This window comes from Phyllobates terribilis, unplaced genomic scaffold (assembly GCF_046119375.1).
Source record: "Phyllobates terribilis strain yellow unplaced genomic scaffold, ASM4611937v1 Scaffold_7__3_contigs__length_470593459, whole genome shotgun sequence".
Classification (NCBI taxonomy): domain Eukaryota; kingdom Metazoa; phylum Chordata; class Amphibia; order Anura; family Dendrobatidae; genus Phyllobates; species Phyllobates terribilis.
The window spans coordinates 247,688,605-247,715,478 of NW_027362767.1; the positions used below are offsets into that span (position 1 = coordinate 247,688,605).

At 46.2% G+C, this 26,874-nt stretch overlaps 1 protein-coding gene across 2 annotated transcripts; it reads right to left on the reverse strand.

Annotated features, from left to right (window-relative positions):
* Positions 1-1,192: 1,192 nt before the first annotated feature.
* ZER1 (zyg-11 related cell cycle regulator) lies at positions 1,193-26,168 on the reverse strand. Of its 2 annotated transcripts, none has more exons than XM_073640222.1 (16): positions 25,945-26,168; positions 22,636-22,896; positions 22,015-22,165; positions 19,775-20,214; positions 16,299-16,475; positions 15,872-15,986; positions 15,432-15,578; positions 15,138-15,311; positions 13,374-13,589; positions 13,247-13,288; positions 11,573-11,692; positions 11,367-11,482; positions 11,097-11,285; positions 10,335-10,432; positions 10,152-10,251; positions 1,193-4,675 (listed from the first exon to the last, which is right to left on the reverse strand). In XM_073640222.1, exons 2-16 carry the CDS (start codon positions 22,791-22,793, stop codon positions 4,618-4,620), a joined length of 2,301 nt encoding a protein of 766 aa, XP_073496323.1. In that variant the 5' UTR covers positions 22,794-22,896; positions 25,945-26,168; the 3' UTR covers positions 1,193-4,617. The 2 variants fall into 2 exon arrangements, with proteins under 2 accessions (XP_073496323.1, XP_073496321.1); XM_073640220.1 differs by having other exon boundaries at positions 10,152-10,254; positions 25,945-26,167.
* Between the last annotated feature and the right edge of the window lie 706 nt (positions 26,169-26,874).

Genomic DNA, 26,874 nt, shown 5'->3' on the forward strand with positions numbered 1-26,874 from the left:
GTGGAGAGCAAGGGTAGCAGTGTGCCAGAGAAGTGGAGAGCAAGGGTAGCAGTGTGCCAGAGAAGTGGAGAGCAAGGGGAGCAGTGTGCCAGAGAAGTGGAGAGCAAGGGGAGCAGTGTGCCAGAGAAGTGGAGAGCAAGGGGAGCAGTGTACCAGAGAAGTGGGAACCAAGGGGAGCAGTGTACCAGAGAAGTGGGAACCAAGGGGAGCAGTGTGCCAGAGAAGTGGAGAGCAAGGGGAGCAGTGTGCCAGAGAAGTGGAGAGCAAGGGGAGCAGTGTGCCAGAGAAGTGGAGAGCAAGGGGAGCAGTGTGCCAGAGAAGTGGAGAGTAAGGGGAGCAGTGTGCCAGAGAAGTGGGAACCAAGGGGAGCAGGCTGCGAGAGAAGTGGGGAGCAGTCTATGAGAGACATGGGGCCCATGGAGAGCAGTCTGTGAGAGAGGTGGGGACCAAGGGGAGTATTCTGTGAGAAAGGTGGGGAATGTGGGGAGTATTCTGTGAGAAAGGTGGGGAATGTGGGGAGAAGTCTGTGGCCATTTTGTGAGGAGTGCGGGGGCTAAGATAAATTAAAATGTCATGAAGGTTTTACGTGTATTAAAAGCTTAAAAAAGTCCAAAATTTGGAATCTCTTCCCTGTTTCTCCATATAAAAATAAAAAAAATTAAATCAATAAACTTATTTGTTATCGCCATGTCTGCAAAAGTCTGATGTATGAGAATATAAAATTATTTGCCAACGATGCACAAAAAAATTATTGAAACCTCAAAATTTGGCTTTTTTTTTTAGTTGCCGAACCTGGAGAGTCATTTTTTACCAATGAACACCATAAAAACTAAACCCAAAAAAGCAATGGTGGAATGTTTCACCATTTCACATCATTTGGAATTGTTTGTTTTTTTCAGTACATTATATGGTAAAATGAACGATATCATTAAAAATACAAAAAAAGAATCCCTTCTATGGCTAAGCCAGAAAAAATTTAAGAAAAAAGTTACAACTTTTATAAGAAGGGAAGGAAAAGTCGAAATTGCAAACATGAAAATTGGCCATAGCCAAAAGAGGTTAAAAAGGGTTTTCCAAAGATTGAAATTATCGCCTATTTATTGGATAAGGGACGCCCAGTAATCCCAGGAACGGGGTCAGCAGAGCCCCTGTTGATTGGAGCGGAGGTCGCAAATACACCACACAAGGGCCGTTCCTTTTCACATGGGACTTTTATTAATTCAGGTCATCAGTTGAGGCTTTTACAAAACACGAGGCACCAACTAACTTACATCAGGCCGTACTGACCCCAATGGTTCACTGAGCTGTGCCCCTGCAGGAGGTAACAGGACCTAATCCAGATCCAACACCTATATAAATTACCAACACAAAGTTAATGTGCGGAGGAGGGGGGGGGGTGCAAAGGGGAGGTGGAGAAGGGTGAGGGGGGTAAGGGACAGGAAAGGGAGGGGGAAAGGGAAGGGGGGAAAGGGAAGGTTGGAAAGGGAAGGGGAAAAGGAAAGGGAAGGGGAGGGGGAAAAGGAAGGGCCTGGAACATAAGTCAGCTGAATTAATAAAAAAGTTAAGAAGTGGATCTAGCACAAAAAAATCAGTATGGCGGAGTGATTCCCAAACTTCAATGTGGTGAGTGTATAGGTGTCCAGGACGCCTGCAGAGGATGATTGCCACAAATAAGCAGCTGGATATCTATGGCTAGATAATGTCCAAAAGGAATCGGTAATACAAAACCAGCAGGGGTGGTCCTGCTCCGCTCCGGGCCTCGGCCCCAGGCACGATATAAACGTGAGCATTTTCCACAAGTCCCTGGTTTATTTTCCTTCGCTATTGCCAGTCCATGTAGGGAAGACACTGATGCGGACTCTCTAAGGAACACTTCAGAAGATGTGCAAAAAAAGATTAAAATGGGGAAGTGTTCAAAAGAGAAGTCAAACAGAAAACACGGTACATAATTCCAGACCGGAGTAATAATCCATTACAGCCATATTGGTTATGACGGCACGCATCAGCTGCACCGCGTATCGGCAGATTAGCGGATGCCAAAAAATGGCGTAAGTGTTGTATATGGCTATCTGGTGCCATTGACTCCTATTCAGCCTAACACCTCTGCATGATACAATGGGGTGTGTCCCCTTGAAAGGTACCCCACTTTTGGGGCATATTATGTTAGTTTTGTCTATTTCATGTAATTTTATATTGCATGACATTTCACAAACAGCGCCACTCTTGCCCACAGGCTGTATCCAGTATTGCAGTATTTGAGAGAATGAAGTGAAGCTGCAATACCAGTTATAGAGACATTTTTTCCCTAAAGGCTATTCCTGCTATCGCAGCTCTGGTCCATTACCTTGAATGCTGCAATACCACACACAGCCTATGGACTGAAGAGGCGCTGTTTCGCAGGAGGGGGAATATCAGGCTATATTTTTTTTAGCACGTACACCTCCTTTAATTCTATTGCTCACCAACTGCGACGTGATTCAATGTTCTCAGTTGCTTTGGATAGCCAAACACTAGACACAGCTCCGATAATGGGCATATAAAGATACGGTATGCTTCACCATATCAAACGGATGCAAGGGATTAGGTTATTTTGGTATTAAACCTTGGAACATTATTGCTCTTTAAAAAAATAAATAAGTTGCTATGAAGTTTTACATCAGGGAGCTGAGATACAGGGAGCTGAGATACAGGGAGCTGAGATACAGGGAGCGGTCTGCAAGGATCTAGTAAAGCAGAACCCAGCGGCAGCACGGTGGTCACTGGTTTCCCTGGCTCTGCAGATTTATAGGGGTTTTCTTAGCTATTCCATCCATCACCCCCCATACACATGCACTGTCAGTTTGGCTGAGCATACATATGTTTTCAACAGTGAAAGGCAATTAGGCCACTGCTGGAAATCTCTGGCGGCGGCTCATCTCAGCTGAGAAAAAAAGGCTTGGGTATCAAAATTCCACATGCCTGATCCTTCTTTTCCCCAATATCTGCCTACGGGGAGAGTCCAGGACACCCATATACACATGAGATTGTTGCCTGCTCCTGCAGCTGGCCAGCTCAGTTGACTATTCCCTAATGTGTATGGGTTCACGGAGTCTGAGCCCCAGGACCACCACCAAATTGACATAATGGGGGGATAGTGGGGTACATGCAACTGTATCTGGTACTGCAGCTCGGCCCCACCGAAGATAATGGGGCTGAAGTGCGGTACCAGTTGTATGTACAGATGGGCTGCTGTGAAGGGGCTCAAAAAAGCACGGTGCCCTATTTTACTGCTGATTGTGGGGGGCAGATCACACTGGTGGCCCATCCTAAGTATAGGAAAGAAATGTGTATTTCCAGAATACCATGGTATACATTTCTATGGGCGACATATACCACGGACATAGATTGGTGGTATATGTCGTGGACAGATGCCCAGGACGGAAGCAAAAAAACCCCAATGTGAACAGACCCCAAGTTGTGCAGGCAGAGGGAGTGTCCAAGGTTATGAAAAAAAAAGTGCCACTCTTATCCAAGGGAATTACAGCTCAGCTCCATTCAAGGGAATGCAATACCGCAAACAGCCTATGGGCATGAGTGGCATGGTTTCTCATCCTGGACAATTCCTTTAAGGGTAAGCAGCTGTTATTTTTGCACCGTGTCCCATATAGGACTGGGCTCAGCTGTTTTTGTCCCCTATAGTCACTACTCCATGCAGGTCTACTCACGGCAAACATCCGTGCTATCTGATCCCATGATTATGACGTGGCTATATGGCAATGTCGTAATTAATTACTGAAAATACCAACAAAAAGACAGAACAGGTTACAGTCAGTGGTAATTATACGATTTGGCTTAGGCCGGCGTGAGATCGGCATGTGGTGCCCGTGCGGAGGAATCATTGGCAGCGGCCGTGTACAATTTCTGCTCTGTGATGTTCTTCTCAGGCTTCTCGTATGGCGTTCGGACCTGGCGATTCCCTTGGCGCTTTCGTCATGTGCCACCCGCTCGGAAGTGAGGTTTTTCCATGTCACAAAACACTTTACGTATTTGGCTATTGGAAGGAATTGATTCTTCTTGAAATGTCACCTATAGGTGGCACCACAGAGTGTTTTCTGGAGGAGCAAGGTGCGGACCACCAATTACAAGCCCATTGGGTCCTGTAGTGTGAGCGGTTGTTCTGCTTACGCTCTCAATAATCCGGCGGCTGGCAGGGATGTGGTCACATAGTTGGGCATTAAAATTGCCATGCTTTAAAGTTGGTGAACTCTGCCCATGGCGACAACTGGAAGTATAAAGGGCACATCAATCTTTCTAGCATCTAGCATCATGGAGTGTAGCTGGTGTGAGCCACCCATCTTCTTGGTGGCTTTATGGTTTGCCCACGTCTCCTGCCCGAAGTCTACACAACAGGTTGGGTCACCTGTGGGCGCAGTCTTACCTGGTGGCCGTCGTAGCTTTAGCCACACACCAAAAAGATACAAATAAAACACCAATAACAATAGTTTTTGTGCAAAGTAAGTTCTCTCTGGTGCCAGGCGGTACTGGGGGCACACGTGGCTCCCCCTGTGATGGGGGTGGATACAAGTGTTCCCTGTGGAGACGGGCACAGACGGATACTTGTGGCTGCCGTCAGCTTCTTTATAGTAATGTGTCCATGCTCTCTTCATTATAACTACTACAATGTTCAATCACTTTCCTGAAAAAAATCCAAAAAGATAAGATATGAGATGGATGGATATGAGAGTACTAACTACTGCAGCTTCAGACTCATTCACCCCTTCATGACAGGCGTCTATAGTACTTGGTAAAGCTCTTCTGGCTGTTATGACCTGCTGTGAATGTGATCCATAACCAGACACTGGCTTCTGCAGCGTTCCTGAGGAGTCTTGCCGTATTCCTCATGGGCATTGGCCTCCAGGTCACTAAGATTATTGGGTTGTTCAAAAAGTTAAGAGAAGAGATGATTGCCATGGCCTGGACGTAGCAGAAAGAGGAAGCTATCACCAGCTACCACCAGAGTCCTGAGGAGGCAGGTGGTCAAAAAGCCTCAAGTGACTGCAAAAGACCTGCAGCAAGACCTGGTGGCAGCAGGTACAGTGACGCCTACAGTGAAGCATGACGGGGGCTCAGTGACGCCTTCAGTAAAGTAGTGCATTGACTTAGTGATGCCTACAGTAAAGCATGGTGATGGCTCAGTAATGCCTACAGTGAAGTATGGCGGGGGCACAGTGATGTCTACCCCGAAGCATGGCGGGGGCTCAGCGATGTCTACAGTGTAACATGGCAGGGGCTCGGTGATGTCTACCCTGAAGCATGGCGGGGGCTCAATGATGTCTACAGTGGCGTAGTGCGTTGACTGAGTGATACCTACAGTGAAGCAAGTGTGGTGGCTCGGAGATGCCTACAGTGAAGCATGGCAGGGGCTCGGTGATGTCTACAGTGAAGGATGGCGGGACTCTAATGGCTACAGTGAAGCATAATGGGGACTCGGTAATGGCTACATTGAAGCATGGCGGGGGCTCGGTGATGCCTACAGTGAAGCAGTGCGGTGGCTCAGAGATGCCTACAGTGAAACATGGCAGGGGTTCAGTGACACCTACAGTGACGCATGGTGGGGCTTTGTGATGTCTACAGTGAAGCATAGTGGGGACTCAGTGACTCCTACAGTGAAGCATGACTGGGGCTAGGTGACGCCTACAGTAAAGTAGTGCATTGGCTTTAGTGATGCCTACAGTGAAGCATGGTGGGGACTGGTGATTATTAACCAGAAAAGGCCAAAAAAGTCTATGGGAGTGGGGCATTAAGCTAGAGCCGAAAAAGAACTCCCATATAAATATATATATAAAAAAGACAATTTTCTTTAACAAATATTCAACAAGACATTCATAATAAAATCAATAAAAAAGGGGAGATGGAAAACGAAGTCACTATAGGTAGCAAGTCACAGGTGGCATTAATATAATAAGTAATTTTATACAAGAAGTGATATTCAAATGAGTTCATGTAGAGCAAGATGTACATGCAGATACACATACATACATATATATGTATTTTTGGTATATGGTCTCCCATGCTGGTATGTGCTGCCCCCCAATCCTGGTATGCGTGGTACCCCTCACCCCCCAATCCTGGTATGCGTGGTACCCCTCACCACCCAATCCTGGTATGTGTGGTACCCCTCACCCCCAAATCCTGGTATGCATGGTCCCCTCACCCTGCAATCCTGGTATGTGTGGTCCCCTCACCCCCCAATCCTGGTATGTGTGGCCCCCTCATCCCTTTCACACTGTACACACATACAAAAAAATAAACACTTATACTCACCTTTCTTCTCTGTGCTCCAGCGCTGCTGCGTTCTGTTCTGCCGAAGGCCGGGTGAGGAGTGTGGCGCCGGAGCACCGCGCTGTCCGGCGCCATTTTGCTGAAGACACACTGTAAATGTGTTTTCAGTAAAATGGCGCCGGATAGCGATATGCGCGTGCGCCAATCCGACGCCTCACTCCTGCCCCGGTCTCCGGCGAAGAGAGGCGCCGCGGCAACGCTCCTCCCGGTCAGGTAAGTATGGCGCCGGAGATGGCGGTATGCGTTCAGTGTCTACACATACCGCGATCTCCGGCGCCATAGACTACTCTTACCTGTAACGGCTCTATGCGTTCTTATGTCTGGAGCCAGACTGCGCGTCACGCATGCGCAGTTTATCGAGGCTTCAGACAGACACACGCATCCCCGGTTATATTATAGATATTTGTATTGCTCAGTAGCCCGGATAGTGTTCAATACACATTCAGTATTGTCAGTGCAAAAAACAGTAGCAACCTAGACCTGTAATATGTGTGTGTGTGTCCCAAATGTTCAGTAATTCACGTTTAAATAAAGTACCAATTATGCAATATAGTGCTGACATAAACGTAAAAATTAGTTAAATAAAGGGGTATTCCCATCTCCAATATCTTATGCCAACATGTAGTAGGTGTAATAATAATAATATTAGCAAATACCTTCAATTAGAAATGTAGTATAGTTTTTCTGATTCGCTATGTCTCTTTCTTCGTGTGCAGTCATTGCAGGACCTTAGGTATCCACGGTTACGACCACTGATATCGTGACAGTTAGCTAAGTGCTTATGGTCGTAACCATGGATACCTAAGGTCCCGCAATGCCTGCACATGAGGGAAGAGACATAGCGAATCAGAAAATCTATACTACATTTCTAATTGGGGGTATTTGCTAATATTATTATTATTACACCTACTTCATATTGGGATAGGATCTTGGAGATGGGAATACCCCTTTAAATCTTGCTGTGACTTAAATCAACAATGTGCACTAACATCTCCAAATAATGGTGTTAGGAGGAATCACGGTTGTAAGACAATCCTTTGCTAATGCGTGAAGATGACAGAAGTATATCAGTTACACCAATGTGGTGATGTCAAGTAATCCATGCCAAACACATAAGCAACAGGAGTGTCTAAGAAAATATTGCTACCGTGCACCAGTCATCAAGTGATAGAAAACAACACTTCTAAACATCAAAATGCCATAATTACCACGACTTGCGTCCCTCTGCTACCTGGAGACTTCGTTTTCCATCTCCCCTTTTTTATTGATTTTATTATGCATGTCTTGTTGAAACATGGCGGGAGCTCAGTGATGTCTACAGCGTAACATGGCGGGAGCTCAGTGATGTCTACAGCGTAACATGGCGGGAGCTCAGTGATGTCTACAGCGTAACATGGCGGGAGCTCAGTGATGTCTACAGCGTAACATGGCGGGAGCTCAGTGATGTCTACAGTGTAACATGGCGGGAGCTCAGTGATGTCTACAGTGTAACATGGCGGGAGCTCAGTGATGTCTACAGTGTAACATGGCGGGAGCTCAGTGATGTCTACAACGTAACATGGCGGGAGCTCAGTGATGTCTACAGTGTAACATGGCGGGAGCTCAGTGATGTCTACAGTGTAACATGGCGGGAGCTCAGTGATGTCTACAGTGTAACATGGCGGGAGCTCAGTGATGTCTACAGTGTAACATGGCGGGAGCTCAGTGATGTCTACAGCGTAACATGGCGGGAGCTCAGTGATGTCTACAGTGTAACATGGCGGGAGCTCAGTGATGTCTACAGTGTAACATGGCGGGAGCTCAGTGATGTCTACAGTGTAACATGGCGGGAGCTCAGTGATGTCTACAGCGTAACATGGCGGGAGCTCAGTGATGTCTACAGCGTAACATGGCGGGAGCTCAGTGATGTCTACAACGTAACATGGCGGGAGCTCAGTGATGTCTACAGTGTAACAAGGCGGGAGCTCAGTGATGTCTACAGTGTAACATGGCGGGAGCTCAGTGATGTCTACAGTGTAACATGGCGGGAGCTCAGTGATGTGTGCCTTGAAGCATGGCAGGGGCTCAGTGATGTCTACAGTGTAACATGGCGGGAGCTCAGTGATGTCTACAGTGTAACAAGGCAGGGGCTCAGTGATGTGTGCCCTGAAGCATGGCAGGGGCTCAGTGATGTCTACAGTGTAACATGGCAGGGGTTCAGTGATGTCTACAGTGACATAGTGCGTTGACTGAGTGACGCCTACAGTGAATCATGGCGTGGGCTCAGTAATGGCTACAATGAAGCATGGCGAGGGCTCGATAATGGCTACAGTGAAGCAGTGCGGTGACTTGGAGATGCATATAGTGGAGCATGGCAGGGGTTAGGTGATGTTTACAGTGAAGCATGGAGGGGGCTCAGTGATGCCTACAGTGAAGCATGGCTGAGGCTCAGTAATGGCTTTAGTAAAGCACGACGGGGCTAGGTAATGGCTACGGTGAAGCATGGCGGACTCAGTGATACCTACAGTGAAGTAGAGCGTTGGCTTAGTGATGCCTACAGTGAAGCAAGGTGGTGGCTCAGTGATGCCTACAGTGAAGCAGTGCGGTGGCTTAGTGATGCCTAAAGTGAAGCATGGTGGAGGCTCAGTAATACCTACAATGAAGCATGGTGGTGGCTCAGTGATACCTACAGTGAAGCAGTGCGGTGGCTTAGTGATGCTTACAGTGAAACATAGCGGGGTTTAATGATGCTCTAGGGCTGTTTTGCTTTCTCTAACATTGGTATCCTGTAGCGTATAGAGGAAAAGCTAAATTTAATCAAGCATCAGGAAATCTTAGGTGAAAACGTCATGCCTTCTGTGAGCAGCTGAAGCTTGGGCCTTATTGGACTTTCCAACAGAATAATGATCCCAGGGATACCTCACAGTTCACCAAGGCTTAGATTCAGAAGACGTCCTGGAAGATTCTAGAGCGGCTGTCACAGTCGCCTGACTTAAACCCCATAGAAAATCTTTATTAAGATGTGAGGAATCGAAGAATATTAGTGACCTGGAGTTCATTGCCTTCCAGGAATTGGATAAATTCCCCAGGAACACTGCCTGAAGCAGGTGTCTGGCTACACATAACGTTTACAGCAGGTCATAACAGCCAGACGGTCTCTACTAAGTACTAAAGACACTTGTCATAAAGGGGGTGAATAATCTTGACACTTTAGTAGTCAGTAAAAGTGGCATTTGTGCTGAATTAGCAGAAACGACTTGTTCTATCAGTTGTCTTCAGCTATGTACACTGTTCTTGTTTAATTGGTTTATTACAAATAGCAGAAAGTAATAAAGCAATGAGACAATTTGTGACAGAAAGATAAGATAGATTGGTAGATAAATTATTGTTAATTGACCACACTGCCGCTCTGGCTAAAAGAGGGGAGCTGAATATCTACTGCCGTCACTATAGGCATCTTTACTATTGCTGAAGCCCTTTCCTATTGGTTTGGTCAGTGATGCCCAAGTCATCGGCCTCTCACAAATCAGTAAATCGTTTTTCATGAATTTGTAAAAAAAAAAAATATTGCATTGTAATTATATGAAAAATGTTTAATAAAATGAATCTGTTAAAAAAAAAACCTCCTGTGATTGGATGTAGAGGTGATGTAAATGACTGTAACCATGGGTTGTGTCTGGGACGGCAGCACAGCTTCATTCCCTTTAATGGGGCTAGGTGCCATGCCCAACACAAGCCCTGGTTAGGGGTGGTGCAGTTTTTGAAAGAAAGCAGCCATATTTTTCTAATGCTGGACAACCCCTTTAATTCCTTACGTCCGCTGCTGCAGGGTACTGGAGCTGTGTAAATACCTCGCCATATCCTTGGTTTCTTGTCGCGTAGTGGTCATTTTGAGCACGTCTAATAGCAGAGGAAGTCCTCCTTCCTTGATCAACAGGGGGCAGTACTTGTCTGCTAAAGGGGGGAAAAAAAAGAGGGAAAAATGTATTCCAGACATTATACTGACTCTCGATGCAAGAAGATGGGATACTTACAATACACTGATACCAGATTGTACAGGGCCCACGTCGCCCAGTGCTGGCTCACAGGAGACACGTGCTGGGGCAAAAGCCGGAGAATTGGCTCAAATGACCTTCAAAAACAGACACAAGGACATTACAAATCATTACTCATATTTCAGGTGAATTCTGGCGGTATTATAAGTGGGCAACAATCCTTCATATGAAAAGGGAGAGCCAATGTGCCACGCTACGTTGCCTTAATGCCAGGTTAGCATCAATCGGCACCAAGTAAAGATCTATTATATAAGGGAAGTGCATTATTGCCTAATATAATGTTATTATGGGAGTCGCTCCCTATATCAATAGGAACAATGTAATAACCCTGCTGTGTGTCAGTGAATGGACCTATCAAGACAACCCCTATCCATATAAGCTCCTGTGCCGGCTCCATACCCGACCTGTGCTGTACAATGACGGAAGTCGGAAAGGGATTAAATTATGAAATTCTGGTTACCTGCAGCCACCACTAGGGGGAGCTTCCTGCACACTGCTTAGTATATAAGCATATGCAGTAAGCTCCCCCTAGTGGTGGCTGAAGGTTATCAGAATTTTAACACTATAACTATGGGAATTTGGCGCTATGTATCAGAAAAAAAGAAATCCTGGCTGCATAAACTAATAAAAGGACAAATTTATTGACTTTTTAAGTGGCTCTAAATCAGGACATTATGATAGAGAATAGCGCTATACAGAAGAGGGGATTGTAGTACAAGATACATTAGCGGTGTCTCTGACCGGTAGTTAATGTTTCTTCGGGAGCTTATGTCCCAGCTCTGAATGGCTTGCCACATGCGTTCCTCCACCTCCTGGCGCGTGGGCTCTGTAATGAACCAAGCTTCAGGACCATCAAACATGATGTGTGACAGCACCCCACAGGCATTGTACGAGACTTCAATCCCATCAGCTTTGCTTTCCAGGAGATTGCTGATAGCAGGAGGAAAGCACAAGGTCACACGGGACACAAGCAGTGACGCCGAACCACACGACCAAGGTGAAGGCCTGTACCTGAAAACGGTGATGAACTGTGGCGTCATCAGCTGTGGACGGAGCTCCCGCACCTCCGCCACGTTCCCCAGAAGTCCCAGCATGTTACGATGCAGTTCTTGCTTCTCCGGGAATTCCTGTGGGTGGCAAAGAAACGAGTGGTAAAGGCTATCCGAAGCCCAATAATGGCTGCAATGAAGGCGGGGGAACACAGCAGGAACGCTTACCCGTAAACAGTCAAGAAACAGCTTCATGCCGCCATAATTCAGGAACATCTCGCAGTTATCAGGAGTCTCATCTGTGATGTTCCAGAGGGCACTCCAGGAAAACTCCATCACCTGGTCACACTGCCGATGAAAACCAGAGGCAATGAAGCCGCCCTTACCTACTAGCAAAGGCCTCATCCTTTATTAAAAGGATGTGAAGTGATGATATATCCCCAGGACATGCCATCACTTTATTATCATGGAGGGGGTCCGAAGTCTGGGACCACCGCCGATCCTAAGACAGAAGCGCCCAAAGGGCTTACATAGAACAGTGCTCCCTTCTCAGCTTTACCTGCACATTGGTGCTCCAAGCCGCCTAGCGTGCGGGGGGCTGCAGCCGGCCCCATTAAACCCTTAATAAGGCACAGTTTTTGGTTTTGCGCTTTAATTTTTTTCCTCTTCTTCCGTCAAAAAGCATAACTTTTTTGGGGACACAGCCTCATTGAGGGCTCTTGTTTTGTGGGACACATTATAGTTTTGAATGACACCATTTATTTTGACATATAATTGGACTGGAAAACCACGTGTTTAAATGGTGAAAAAAATGGCAATCCCCCCCAATTTTTTTTTTTTTTGTGGTGGGGGGGGGTTGTTTTTATGGCATTCATTGTGGTATAATTTTGGGGTATATTAAATGTTTTCATTGATTTTTATTGCACTAAGAGGAAGTGTGGAGACAGAAAAACAGAAATTTTGATTTTATTTGATTAAACAGCGGTAATCAGAGCCGGCGTCGGTAACTGATTTTAGAAGGAGGTGTTGGCTGTATAACACAACTCCCGAGCCAAGTCGATACACACGCACCCTCATCATGCTGTAATAGTACGTCACTGAGTGATAAGGGGTTAATGGGCTACAATTCCCTACACAGCGGGTGGTATAAATACAGAAAAGCAAAATAAAAAAGTGAAGCGGGCGCACCACTAAAATACCACTGCTGTTCCTTCCTTCTCAGGATCTGTGGAGTTCCAGAGGTGAGATCGGATCCGGCCGATCATAAAGTGATGGCATATACAAGGAATTTACCGTCACAATACAAGATAAGAAAACCCCTTTACTTTTTAGAAGTGGATGTAGAGCATATGAACTTAAAGGGGTTGTCCACTACCGAACCACCATAGTTTAATCAATTCAGGACTCGAATGAAAATAAAAACAATGGATCCTCACTGCTGCTGTGGCACAGTTCCAGCGATGGTTGCACCATTGTTCCCAGCGGTGATGTGAGATTGTTGTGTTACGTGCCGGCTGCAGCCAATAAGTGGGCGCTCATTAATATTCCTTAATGATGATGATAGAATAGTAACAGGCGGCCAACGAAGCACAAAAAAAGTCACTTCACCACTGGAAACAGTGGTGCTGACCTCGCTGGAATGGCGCTGCAGCACCAGTGAGTATCCAATGTTTGTTTGTTTTTATTTAGGTCTTGAATTGATTAAGCAGGGGTGGTCCGGTTAAAGGGGTTATCTGAAATAAAAAAATAAATAAAAAAGTTCCACTTTTGTCCATGGGCTTGATCCAGTAGTGCAGCTCGGCCCTATACATAGGAATGGAAGTGAGCCGCCATACTAGACTGAACCTATGGAAAAAGAGGTGCACCAAACACAGGAGAGCAGGAAGGATCCACACTACTTACTGTCCTGTCCTGCAGCTTCTTCTGAATCAGTTTCAACATAGTCTATAAAAATGAAAGGAAAGAGTTTAATGGTGAAACCAAAAGGAAATTTAACGGTGGAATTACGTTTTCAATGTTCCTCACTCACCATGACAAAGCCCATCTTCCCCACCGCCTCCTTGTGGTCATTGTCCACCTGGCAGACTAGGGCATTGCAGAGGTGAACTGCAATCCTCTGGATGGACTCATCTTGCCGGGTCGGGATGAGGATGTTCAGCAGCAGCTCATTTACCCTCTGGTACTGGAACTCGAGCTCCTCGGGGATGCCAAAGTTACACAGCGTCAGGCAGCAGTTTCTCTGCACCTGGAGAAGCCATTGATACGATTAGAAGCAAGTTTATCCAATCAGTAGCAACAAATGAAGCCATACGACAGCAAGATGTGAACACAGCCTGTACCCCAGAGTTTAGGAAAATAAGCTGCAGTGTAGGCTGTGTTCACAGTGCAAAAAAAAAGACATAGGAGGCTACAACAAGGATTATTTTTTATTTCTGAATGTTTATAGCAGTGAGAAGCCACTCCCATCATTGAAGAGAACCTTGTCACAGATACCATTATAACCCAGGGTAGAAGTCTGTGACTTTTAGATTTGACCCTGTAGCTGTGATCACCGTCATGTAACTCGTATTATTTATATATGTAGACGACGTGGAGGTTGAGAACAGGAAAGACAAGTTGAGCCGCATTTTTCTGCAATATTTTCTGATGTAAATTGCCCCCGTACATAACACCTGCCATGAATAAGCAAGTTTTTTTTTTTTTTATAAAGGGGTTTTCAGGGATTTTCTAAAACTCGCGATAGAATAGGAAATGCTATAAAATAGAGAAATAGCCGTCACATATGCACTGAACCTATTCTATATGTGATGAATCCCGCTGCAGCTCCAGCAATGACATCTAGTCCATCAATCACGTTGCATGTTCGACACGCGGTGGGCTGAGGCCAGTAACCGGCTGCAGCGGTCACATGAATGGTGAATAATACATGAGACGACATCACAACTGCAAAAAGGTGCAACACTGAGGCTACAGAAGACAAACGGTGCAAAATTTTTAATTGAACCCAATTGCAAAAAATGATTGTTAGCCAAAAATACATGCATTTAAGCAAAAAAAGCCTCAAAAGTAGACAAGCTGTGTAAAGAGGACCTGTCACTTCTTCTAAAAAAAAATCCCTGTGTTCCCCTGATTCTTCCGCTCTTTTCTGTTTTTTTCTGCGTCGCTCCATTGCAGAGATATTAACATTTGTTTCTTCTGGAGCGCAGTATGTGAAATATCTGATTTCCAGTCCAACTGGGCGTTTCTTCTGAGTCCTCTCTGGGGGTGCGCATGTTCACAAATTCCTCCCAAATGCTGCCAATCACAGCTCAGCAGCTGATGTATCAGTCTCAGATGTGTCTGAGCTGTGATTAGCAGAATCTTGGAGGGACTGGTGAACGCATGCGCCCCAGGGTGGACTGAAGAAACGCTCAGTTAAACTGCAAAACAGAAATTTCACAAACTGCGCTCCAGAAGAAACAAATGTGAATATCTCTGCAATGGAGAGACTCAGTGCAAAATGGAAAAAAAAAATGGCAGAATCAGGGGAGCTCAGGGATTTTAAAGTATGTAACTGAAATTTTCTGAGCAAGTGGCAAATCCTCTTTCACATCCATCGGCTTGACTGTTCATATTGTAGCACTGCCAGATGCAAATACTGCAGTAGTGCTGCAAATCAAGGCGGTAAAAACAGACGGTGTTTCCATGGTAACAGACTACAAACAAAACCTGTGTGTAGTCTGATCATGTGGGTTTGGATTACTTTGTGTAAAATCAGAAAATAAAAAGCTTTGTAATAATGGAAATGACTTACTGTGACTTCTTGGTATGACTCCATGCCGTTCAGCACCACCTGGATAACCTGCCTCCGGAGCCGGACACTTTGCTCGCTGCGGTAGTCCGCGTTAGTCAAGTAGAAGAGGGCTGCACTCCCGGTAACCTGAATGGTCTTATCGTACTTGTGACACTTCAGAGCTGCAATCACCAACTACACAAGGAGGAGGGTAAAGGCTTCAGCATGTCAGCCCATATGGAATATATAGATATATATATACTACATATGGGAAGATGATATTGATGAGGGCATGGCATGCTGTGGAGTGGGTACCTGTAGGGCTCGCAAGTGCTGGTTGCATCTCTCTATACGGGCAATGTCAAACAGAAGGTTAATGGCACGGGAGGTTATCTCAGGACGATGTTCTGTGTATGCTTCAATGGCATTCAGCACTTGCTCCTCGTTCTTGTCTCCACTCACCTGTAAGAAACAGAATATTAGGCATTAATTCAGTAAGGAATTAATACTGTGAATTAAAGGGGTTGATTCACGATGACAATATGGCTTATAAGGGGGTGTGCATATGCTCTGCCGCTCAGAACCCCATCTGTATTAGCCTCAGCAGAGAGCCACTAATAGGCACCATGTAATACCATATTTGTCCAGCAGAGGCCACTGCAGGAGAAATGAATGGCTGAGAGTAACTTCCCCATCAATGTGATCATCTGATTACCGGTGATGCTTATATCTGAAAAGTGTGATGTAGACTTTACCTTGTAGGCTGGGATGTGTGTTAGGCGGCAGAGAGAGGTTTCAAAGAGACCCAGGAACTGCAACGGCCTCTTCAGAGATCGGAAAGGGATGATACTGCTCTTATTTGGGTCAGTGCTGCATGGAGACAAGACAAACGGATAACCATTTAAATAAGGGGACGTGAAGAAATACATTTAAAGGCATAAACCAGACCCTCTCACTATTGTGATGCTGATGTGGCGACCAATCAGTCACTTGCCAGGCATATACAGGACAGCTGCACAATACCTGCCAGGACTGCACGAGAAGTGGTGAGAAGTCAACGGACACCAGATCAATAGCGCCTCTTACCTTCTAATGCAGAAGGAACACATGTTGGTCTACCCCTTTAAGGCCCTTTAACACAGGTTGATGATTGATAAGAAAGTTGGTCTGTTTATGTCTCACCTGGGAGGACCCAACTCATCATCCATCTTGGACATGGCGCAGTTCTCCAGCATCACATGACCAGAAATGTCCAGAGAGACCAAGTCTTCCAGGTTCCGCACAAATGAGCTCAGCACCTTGCAGGTAAGTTTGAACTTGTAGTAACTGGAAAGTCTGTCCCGGGAAATATCCAGGTGCCTAGAAGAGAGGAAGGTACGACCACACGTAACCAAGAAGCAAGATGCTAGTATGGCTGCAACCAAAGGGTAAACGTTCTAGTGTGCGAGCAGCGGTCAAACAGGCACAAAAGGAGCACTGCCTCATGCTATCTAACTATAAGTGATGTAGGCACAGATAGCACTGCCTCCCTGTCTCTAGATGTAAGCCATGTAGTTACAGAGAGCACTGCTTCCCTGTCTCTAGGTGTAATCCACGTAGGCACAGATAGCACTGCTTCCCTGTCTCTAGATGTAAGCTATGTAGGCACAGATAGCACTGCTTCCCTGTCTCTAGATGTAAGCCATGTAGGCACAGATAGCACTGCTTCCCTGTCTCTAGATGTAAGCCATGTAGGCACAGATAGCACTGCTTTCCTGTCTCTAGATGTAAGCCAGGTAGGCACAGATAGCACTGCTTTCCTGTCTCTAGATGTAAGCCAGGTAGGCACAGATAGCACTGCTTTCCTGTCTCTAGATGTAAGCCATGTAGGCACAGATAGCACTGCTTTCCTGTCTCTAGATGTAAGCCATGTAGACACAGATAGCACTGCTTCCCTGTCTCTAGATGTAAGCCAGGTAGGCACAGATAGCACTGCTTTCCTGTCTCTAGATGTAAGCCATGTAGGCACAGATAGCACTGCTTTCCTGTCTCTAGATGTAAGCCCTGTAGGCACAGATAGCACTGCTTCCCTGTCTCTAGATGTAAGCCAGGTAGGCACAGATAACACTGTGTCCCTGTTTCTAGATGTAAGCCATATAGGCACAGATAGCACTGCTTCTCTGTCTCTAGGTGTAAGCCATGTAGGCACAGATTGCACTGCTTCCCTGTCTCTAGATGTAAGCCCTGTAGGCACAGATAGCACTGCTTCCCTGTCTCTAGATGTAAGCCCTGTAGGCACAGATAGCACTGCTTCCCTGTCTCTAGATGTAAGCCAGGTAGGCACAGATAGCACTGCTTCTCTGTCTCTAGATGTAAGCCCTGTAGGCACAGATAGCACTGCTTCCCTGTCTCTAGATGTAAGCCATGTAGGCACAGATTGCACTGCTTCCCTGTCTCTAGATGTAAGCCCTGTAGGCACAGATTGCACTGCTTCCCTGTCTCTAGATGTAAGCCCTGTAGGCACAGATAGCACTGCTTCCCTGTCTCTAGATGTAAGCCAGGTAGGCACAGATAACACTGTGTCCCTGTTTCTAGATGTAAGCTATGTAGGCACAGATAGCATTGCTTCCCTGTCACTAGGTGTAAGCCATGTAGGCACAGATAGTACTACTTCCCTGTCTCTAGATGTAAGCCATGTAGGCACAGATAGCACTGCTTCCCTGTCTCTAGATGTAAGCCCTGTAGGCACAGATAGCACTGCTTCCCTGTCTCTAGATGTAAGCCAGGTAGGCACAGATAACACTGTGTCCCTGTTTCTAGATGTAAGCTATGTAGGCACAGATAGCATTGCTTCCCTGTCACTAGGTGTAAGCCATGTAGGCACAGATAGTACTACTTCCCTGTCTCTAGATGTAAGCCATGTAGGCACAGATAGCACTGCTTCCCTGTCTCTAGATGTAAGCCCTGTAGGCACAGATAGCACTGCTTCCCTGTCTCTAGATGTAAGCCAGGTAGGCACAGATAACACTGTGTCCCTGTTTCTAGATGTAAGCTATGTAGGCACAGATAGCATTGCTTCCCTGTCACTAGGTGTAAGCCATGTAGGCACAGATAGTACTACTTCCCTGTCTCTAGATGTAAGCCATGTAGGCACAGATTGCACTGCTTCCCTGTCTCTAGATGTAAGCCCTGTAGGCACAGATAGCACTGCTTCCCTGTCTCTAGATGTAAGCCAGGTAGGCACAGATAACACTGTGTCCCTGTTTCTAGATGTAAGCTATGTAGGCACAGATAGCATTGCTTCCCTGTCACTAGGTGTAAGCCATGTAGGCACAGAAAGAACTGTGTCCCTGTCTCTAGATGTAAGCCATGTAGGCACAGATAGCACTGCTTCCCTGTCTCTAGATGTAAGCCATATAGGCACAGATAGCACTGCTTCTCTGTCTCTAGGTGTAAGCCATGTAGGCACAGATTGCACTGCTTCCCTGTCTCTAGATGTAAGCCATGTAGGCACAGATTGCACTGCTTCCCTGTCTCTAGATGTAAGCCCTGTAGGCACAGATAGCACTGCTTCCCTGTCTCTAGATGTAAGCCAGGTAGGCACAGATAACACTGTGTCCCTATTTCTAGATGTAAGCTATGTAGGCACAGATAGCATTGCTTCCCTGTCACTAGGTGTAAGCCATGTATGCACAGATAGTACTACTTCCCTGTCTCTAGATGTAAGCACAGATAACACTGTGTCCCTGTTTCTAGATGTAAGCTATGTAGGCATAGATAGCATTGCTTCCCTGTCACTAGGTGTAAGCCATGTAGGCACAGAAAGAACTGTGTCCCTGTCTCTAGATGTAAGCCATGTAGGCACAGATAGCACTGCTTCCCTGTCTCTAGATGTAAGCCATATAGGCACAGATAGCACTGCTTCTCTGTCTCTAGATGTAAGCCATATAGGCACAGATAGCACTGCTTCTCTGTCTCTAGATGTAAGCCATATAGGCACAGATAGCACTGCTTCTCTGTCTCTAGGTGTAAGCTATGTAGACACAGATAGCACTGTGTCCCTGTCTCTAGATGTAAGCCATGTAGGCACAGATAGCATTGCTTCCCAGTTAAATGGTGTAGGCACAGATAGTACTAAGTTACTGGCTAAGTGTTCAAGAGTTTTTTTCACTCGAAACGCATATGGCATTTTTTATACACACCACCCCATAATATATGCTTTGTCGTCTGAGATGTCCATTTTTTGTTTTTTCCTACTAATTTTTTAAAAGGATTTGCCAATAAAGATTGTTGAATTTTAATCAATTGCCTTGTGTGTTGAGCTGGATCCATCTTCACTTCCTCACAGATAGTACTACCCCGTTTCTACTTGTAAATTATATAGAAACAAATAGATACTGTATCCATGGATCTCCTTGTATATTTTTTATTTTTTATAGGCACTGATAGTACTGCCTCCTTGTCTCTCCCTGTATGATAAACCATGCTGAAACTTCTCTATTATATTCACACAGCAGCAAGTAATGACAGCAAGAATTTTCTGACAGGACAATTACTTTATAGCACACATAAGAAACTGGAAGAAGTTTATTTCCAGTAGATAAAGGTAGAGCTGCGAAACAGGGCAGAGCCTTTCTGAAATACCATTTCATCACCGATGGCTCCAACCTCCAACTTACCTGAGTTTCTGCAGCTGCACAAGGACTTGGACATGATCGTCAGATAGGTCCATGTTGTACACGATTAGCGACACCAACGTGTCTTTCCACTGGGTCAGAAAGCTGATGTCATTCATCTGGATTCCTGACAGGTTTAGAGCTTTCAGGCACATGAGGGGGCGCAGCATCATCTCCACATCCACCCCTTTGGTGATGGAGCCAAGGTTTAAGAAGCGCAGATTTCGGAAACCCTGGAAGGTGAAGTCCCGGGACAGGATCTGACGGCTGGGGTTCACCAGACAGTCAGAGTCATCGTAGCGACCCAGGTGTTCCTCCTCAAAGAAGATACTGCTGCAGCCAAACAGGCTCAGTGACACCAGGGTGGAGCGGAAACTCACCAGGGTCTGTAGACTCCGGGCCGTCAGCCTCTCACAGTTAGTAAGATACAATTCAACTAGGTCCTGAGGAAATTAAGAAAACCATTGTAATAAAGTACCTGATAAGGAGGGGTATTCAGCCAGCAGTCACCCAACATTCATGGATAAGATCGGCCATAGATGTCTACTCCTGCAATACCCCCTTAACCTCTTACCGACATGTGAAGTACCGTCATATGCCAGACGTGATGCAGGCTCACACACCGAGCCCACATCTTTCCCCGGACATGATGGCTGATTTAATTAGCCATCATGTGCCTCTATTAGCCGAGGGTGCAGAAGAGCTGATGCACTGCTATGTATAGCATCAGACGATCGCAGCTTCAAGTCCCCTAAGGGAACTATTACAGTAGAAAGTCAAAAAAACTTTTTTAAAAATATAGGAAAAAAAAAACAAAAAAAAAAACACAGAAGTTCAAAGCACCCCCTTTTGCCCCATTAAAAATATAACAAAATAAAAAATACACATATTCGGTATTGCTGCATTTATAAAAGTCCCATCTATCAAAATATAAAATAAATTAACCCTACCGGTAAACGATAAAAAAAAATTCAAAAGGCCAGAATTATGGGGTTTTTTGGCTGCCGCAAAATTGCAATAAAATGCAATTAAGGCACAATCAAAACATTGTATCTACCCCCAAATGGTATCATTAAAAATGTCAGCTCAGGGTGCAAAAAATAAGACCTCGCACAGCTCCACAGCCAGAAAAATGAAAACGTTACAGGTCGCAGAAAAATGCGACAAAAGCAAAAATGTTTTTTTTTGTGTTTTTTTTTTTTTTTTTTTTTACAAATTTCCGAATTATTTTTAAACCACTTAAATAAAAAAAGACAAGACGATGATGTTTGGTTTCCGCTGATGTCACGTCAAGTCAGGCGTGACCCAGTGACGAGCTCTCTGCTGATTGACGGGCTGTGGGTGGGGTTACTCCACGCGTCACATCCCAGCATGCAATGCGTGCTTTCCCTCTCCTGCATTCATTGGGAAAGCACATGGTGGATGCTGGGCTGTGACACTCGGGAAACCCCACCCACAGCCCATCAATCAGTGGGGAGCGAGTCAGTGGGTCACACCTGACTTGATGTGACATCAGCGGAAACCAGAGTCGGCTGCACCCGGGGGTCACGTGATGCCTGTGAGCGGTCAGCGATAGCGCCGCTCACAGGCAATAAACACAACGCAAGGTAATTAGAAAAAATCTTCTCTCCACAGTTTACATCCATTGGGGGCATTTTAAATAGTAGTGGACAACCCCTTTAATGCCAGGTCAGTTCTAGTATTTAGTGAACAAGGTAAATAAAAAAAAAAAAAAAACAATTGTGGAATTGCGCTTTTTTGTTTGGAAAATGTTCAGGTCTCACTCAGACAACAGACTTTGCCTAAGAGAAAAAAAAAAAGGTGTAAAGTCTGTCCCCCCTACTGATCCTAACAATAGGGGGAGGCCTCTCCAGGGAATAAGTAGCCATGTATACCCAGTGACTCAGATATAGAGTAAGCACAGAAACCGGACACCATGGCCCTGCAACCTCACTAACCTAAAGTTACAGCTCTCAATGACAACAGCATTAATATGCAGACGTACAAGCCAAACCAACGCGGGTCACACAATACAGGCGCACGGATTACCCCCGGATCAAATGATTCCCCTCACAAGAGCAATGTAAACCGCGCTCACAGATCACATTGCCGTGCGGTGGAAGCGGTTTCCTGTATCTGAATCAAGGACATGGAGTAAACGCAAATAGACCTGAGATAAGGACGCCCTTTGTCACCTGCCAGTTTCTAAGACGCGAGAAAGACACAGATACGGCTGTGCTCACTTGTTTAGCGATGGCTTCCAGATCTTGGTCCTGGACGATGTCCTCCTTAAGGTGCAGGCGGGTGAGTCTCGTGCTCTGCGGTTCGGAGAATAAAGTGAAGAAACTCTCGTGGGGCTCAAAACCGCTGTCTGCGTTCACCAGCTCGATGTATCTGATAAATGAAAAAGGTCTCGGTCATATATAGGTAGTCACATACCATAATTTAAAGGGGCTATCCAGGTGTGAGATATTAATGACCCACCCTGAGAGCCCTTTCGATCTACTGATTGTGCACATCCGGCCAGTGCGGGAGCTGCTATGTACGGAGCCAGAACAACGCAGCTTTGCACACTGTATACTGGCCGTTCTTGGGTACTGCAGATCCTATTCACTTCAAAGGGAGCTGAGCTGCAGTACCCGATAACGACCACAACATGTGCTGTTCTGGCTCCATACGCCCTGTACTTCCTACAGCAGCAGAAGCTGCAAACAGATGATTGTTGGGGTGACGGCCCCCCAAATCTAAGCATAGGTCATCAATAATTAAGTCCTGGACAACCCCTTTAAGGACATCTCTGACCACAAGAGCTGCCAGTCCTACCCACAATCAATAGGCACAGCAATGGCCACTCCGTTACTTACTCGTTGACTAGTCGGTCGCAGATCTCGCTGGGCAGGAAGATATCTGGATGTAGGCGGAGGACGTCATTGTCTAAGAGGTAGCAGAGTGTCCCCTTTAAGTTTCGGAGGCAGAAGTCTGTGCAGATGGTCATGAGAGATTCTGGGCTGTCTGTTGCCATCTTGCTGCGTTGCTGTAAGGGACAAGCCTGCTGGATAGAACGGGCACCAGGACGATGATGCCCTCCTCCAAGGTTAACTCTTCTGGGACATGGATGTGTCGCTCTGTAGGTATAAAGCAAACCTTGTCAGGAGCGTGCAGCCAGCTGTATACTGGGTGTAGACACTCGTGCGCTAAAGAGAGCCCCCCTGGTTTAGTGGCAGTGAGCCAAAGGTAATAAAAAAGACCACCTGCATAAAAGATATAGGGGAGTAGGGCTTGCCCCTTCCCTGGGTCTGCGACCTGGCATATATAAGTGCATAGATACGGTCTATGGTGGTGCTATGATTCAAGACAATCGCCTTCACCGGTGGAGGGAATCAAATAGATATTACAGGGGCTTTGTAATTAGATTGCAAGCTCTGCTAGTGCGGGACACAATAGTAAGCAGTAATCAGTCAGTGACGTTAATGAGGAAGCGAGTGCTGCCGGCCGCTATCACTTCCTTTGTGTCACCAGTACTGTGCGATCGCTCCTCAGAACTGTCTGATGGATGCATAAATGCATTCATGGGCATCGATACCATGGTGCATGGCAACACTGGCACCCTAGTCTACTGCCCCGGACGATGCTCGCGCTCTCTACAGCCATAGATGAACAGAGGGGACCATCAAGCGGACGGGGAGAGCGCAGGACAATCAAGTAGATGAAGAGGAACAGCACGGCGCAATATACAGCATCCAGACCCCCGGGATCATAGTGGGTCCGCAAGTCTCTGGTCCAATAACAGAGCAGCTATAAGGGAGATTCAGGTTCCCGCCGATTCCCAACAATACACACAGGATACAGCCTGCACTCTGCTTGTCTAGTACCGGACCTCCCTAGGGGATTGCCGGTCATGCAATTCTCCAATGTAAGAAGAAGCTCCAGGCTCAATGACACTTATCAAATCATCTGCAAACTGAAGGCGAAACCATCAGCGTTATCACATGTACAGCAGATTACAGGGGAATCACGCAGCTCATAAACCAGGGAACAAGGGAATTCTGAGAGACAGCGAACGCATTTCATAAAGAAAGGGGAGCGGATGCTGATCCCCTGACACCACTGCACAGGAGAATTGCTTAAGTAGCGATCCCCTCATAAAGCCATTTTTTTACTTTAGCAGCAGGAGAGATACACGGTATCCATAGAGCGGGAGGACTGGTCTGCAATCAGGTTACACAACGCTGATCTCTAGCAGCGCCATCCACAGGACATCAAAGGGAGGCGCTTTCTCAGGAGGCTTCATATCACTCCATGTAAGATGTACAGAACCTGTAATCATGGACATATTGGTTGTCACCCAGCTTTTCCAGACTCCTGAATAACATATAGAAATGAGGAACACATCGACGCGCCTCTTGCAGACAACCCCTGTGGCACTGGTAATGATGGCCATATGGGAGGTCACACAGCTTTCCCAGATTCCTGAATGTCACATCTATCTACTTATGCAGTGATATGAGAGTGGAGGAAGCGTCCATCTAGGCAGATTTACTATTTAGGAGACCAATATATATGGTTTGTGGCAAACTGAGAGACAACTGTTGTAGGACATGTAATGATTCCTATATTATTTGTCACTCAGCTTTCCCAGACCATTTACTTACAGTAAGGATAGGGAGGGTTATCCATCCACATCCAGGTACGTTCACCATTCAGGAAAGCTTGGATGACAACCTCTGTGGAAGCTTTAATCATAGCCATACAGGTTGTCACTCAGCTTTCCCAGATCACTGAATGGTATAGCCACCTATTTATATAGTGCTATGAGAGTGCAGGATGCATCAATGCACAAACAGGTAGATTTACCAGTCAGGAGTCAGGTAAAGCTGAGGACAAACTCTACGCACTGGTAATATTGATTATTTTGGTTGTCACTCAGCTTTCCCAGACTTCTAAATGGCAAACCTGTCTACTTAGAGCAATGAACCTTTAGGTAGATTTAACATTAAGGTATTGGGAAACGCTGGTGACGACCTCTGCAGAATCGGTGATGATTGCTTTATTAGTTGTCACTCAGCTTTCCCAGATCTCTAAATATTTGTCTAGGGGTAGAGACTACATTGCTGCACATCTAGGCAGATTTACCATACAGGTGTCGGGAAAGCTGGCTGACAACCTCTGTGGGCACTTTAATCGTAACCATATTGGTTGTCACCCAGCTTTCCCAGACTCCTGAATGCCAGATGCACTTTTTTGTACAGAACTATGAGAGTGAAGGCTACATGAATAATTTACCATACAGGAGTCGGGGTGACAACCTCTATAGCACTTGTAATTCTGACTATATTGGATGTTACTCAGCTTTCCCCGGACTCCTGAATGACATATTCACCAATATATACAGTACTATGAGCGTGAGGGATACATCAGTGATTTACTGTACAGGATTGGGATGTGACAACCTGTACATAACTGGTAATTGTGACTACAGTGGTTGTCACCCAGCTTTCCTGGACCCCTCAATGACAAATTCACCTTTTCACAGTACTGTAAGAGCCTAGGCTACATCAATAATTTACTGGGGGTGACAACTTCTGTGGGCACTTTAGTTGTTACTATATTGGTTGTCACCCAGCTTTCCCGGACTCCTGAATGTCATATGCACCTTTGTATACAGAATTATGAGAGTGAAGGCTACATGGATGATGTAATGTGCAGGGGTCGGGGTGACAACCTGTACACCACTGGTAATTCTGACTATAGTGGTTGTCACTCAGCTTTCCTGGACTCCTGAATGTCATATGCACCTTTGTATACAGAATTATGAGAGTGAAGGCTACATGGATGATGTAATGTGCAGGGGTCGGGGATGACAACCTGTACACCACTGGTAATTCTGACTATAGTGGTTGTCACCCAGCTTTCCTGGACTCCTGAATGTGAAACCCACCCACTAATGTAGAGATATTGCAGATATGAGAGCTGGGGCAGATTTACCACTCAGGAGGCGGGGAGAGCTGGCTGACAACCTGAGCAGGAGCGGTAATGGAGGCATACTGGTTGTCACCCAGCTTTCCTAGGAGAAGGAGTGACATCTCCCAGAGTATGCGGTGCAGTGGCTGTGATACCCCAGGCACCAGACCGGCAGCCGGGGGCGATAATATCACAGGAGGACATGTCCTCACCATGTAACAGCAGTCCGGTGTGCCGCCGCGTCCTGTCCTCCTCCGGGCCGGATCCCTCACGGAACCTGCTGTAAACCTCCCGGGGCTCCGCTATCCTGAGCTCCGGAGCCTCCAGCTCGGTTCCGGGCCGTCCTCACAACCGATCCTCCTCCTCCTGCTCACAGGGCATCCTTCGGGCTCCGCTGTCAACAAATTCTGACGTCACTTCCGTTTTGCCCCCATAGCAACCGGACCGCTTGTGCCATTCCAGTCCTCCCCCCGGAAACTTGGAAATAAGCACTTAAGTTCCGCCTGAAAAAAAAATCCACAGTTAGAGGGGCACTGAAGGCTTAGAGGTGGTCGGTGGGGGGACCCCAATATATTATCTCTGCCCACCAGTAATTGGCTGATTCCATATCTGCCATAGTACTGGAGGACACAGTCAGCCCCTGTGTAACAGCAGCATATGGGCCCTCTGCAGCCCAAGAGCTCCTCATAATGCACAATTCCCCCTGCTATGGAGGTGGATGTGGCCCCTTACCCCTTGGGCCCCAGGTTGTAGACCTGATATGTCCACCCCTGTGCCATAGGTCACCTACCCGGGCACAGCGGTGACGTCTGTGGTTGACAGGGCTGTATCAGGGCTTGTAGTTTTTATCATCACCATTTTGGGATCTGTACGATTTTCTAATTTATTTTTACTCCACTTTTTGGGAGGCAAAATGACCAATAAACAGTAAAACTGCCGTCCCATTTTTTCAATTTCTGCGCTCACCGCACGGGATAAACATTGCAATATTTTATTAGTTTGGACAGTTACGCACTCGGCAATGCCAAATATGTTAATGTTATAACTTATTTAAAGGGGGGGGGGGTGGTATGGACTTTATATATATATTTTTATTTGTTTTACATCCTTATTGAATATGCCGTCACTTGTACAATATTCTG

Coding starts and splice junctions, on each gene's coding strand:
- ZER1 (XM_073640220.1), bottom strand. CDS start 22,793: ATGGCAACAGACAGCCCAGAATCTCTCATGACCATCTGCACAGACTTC. Junction 16,476..19,774: donor GTGCAGCTGCAGAAACTCAG/GTAAGTTGGAGG, acceptor CCTCTCTTCTAG/GCACCTGGATATTTCCCGGG. Junction 11,483..11,572: donor TGTTTCTTGACTGTTTACGG/GTAAGCGTTCCT, acceptor TGCCACCCACAG/GAATTCCCGGAGAAGCAAGA.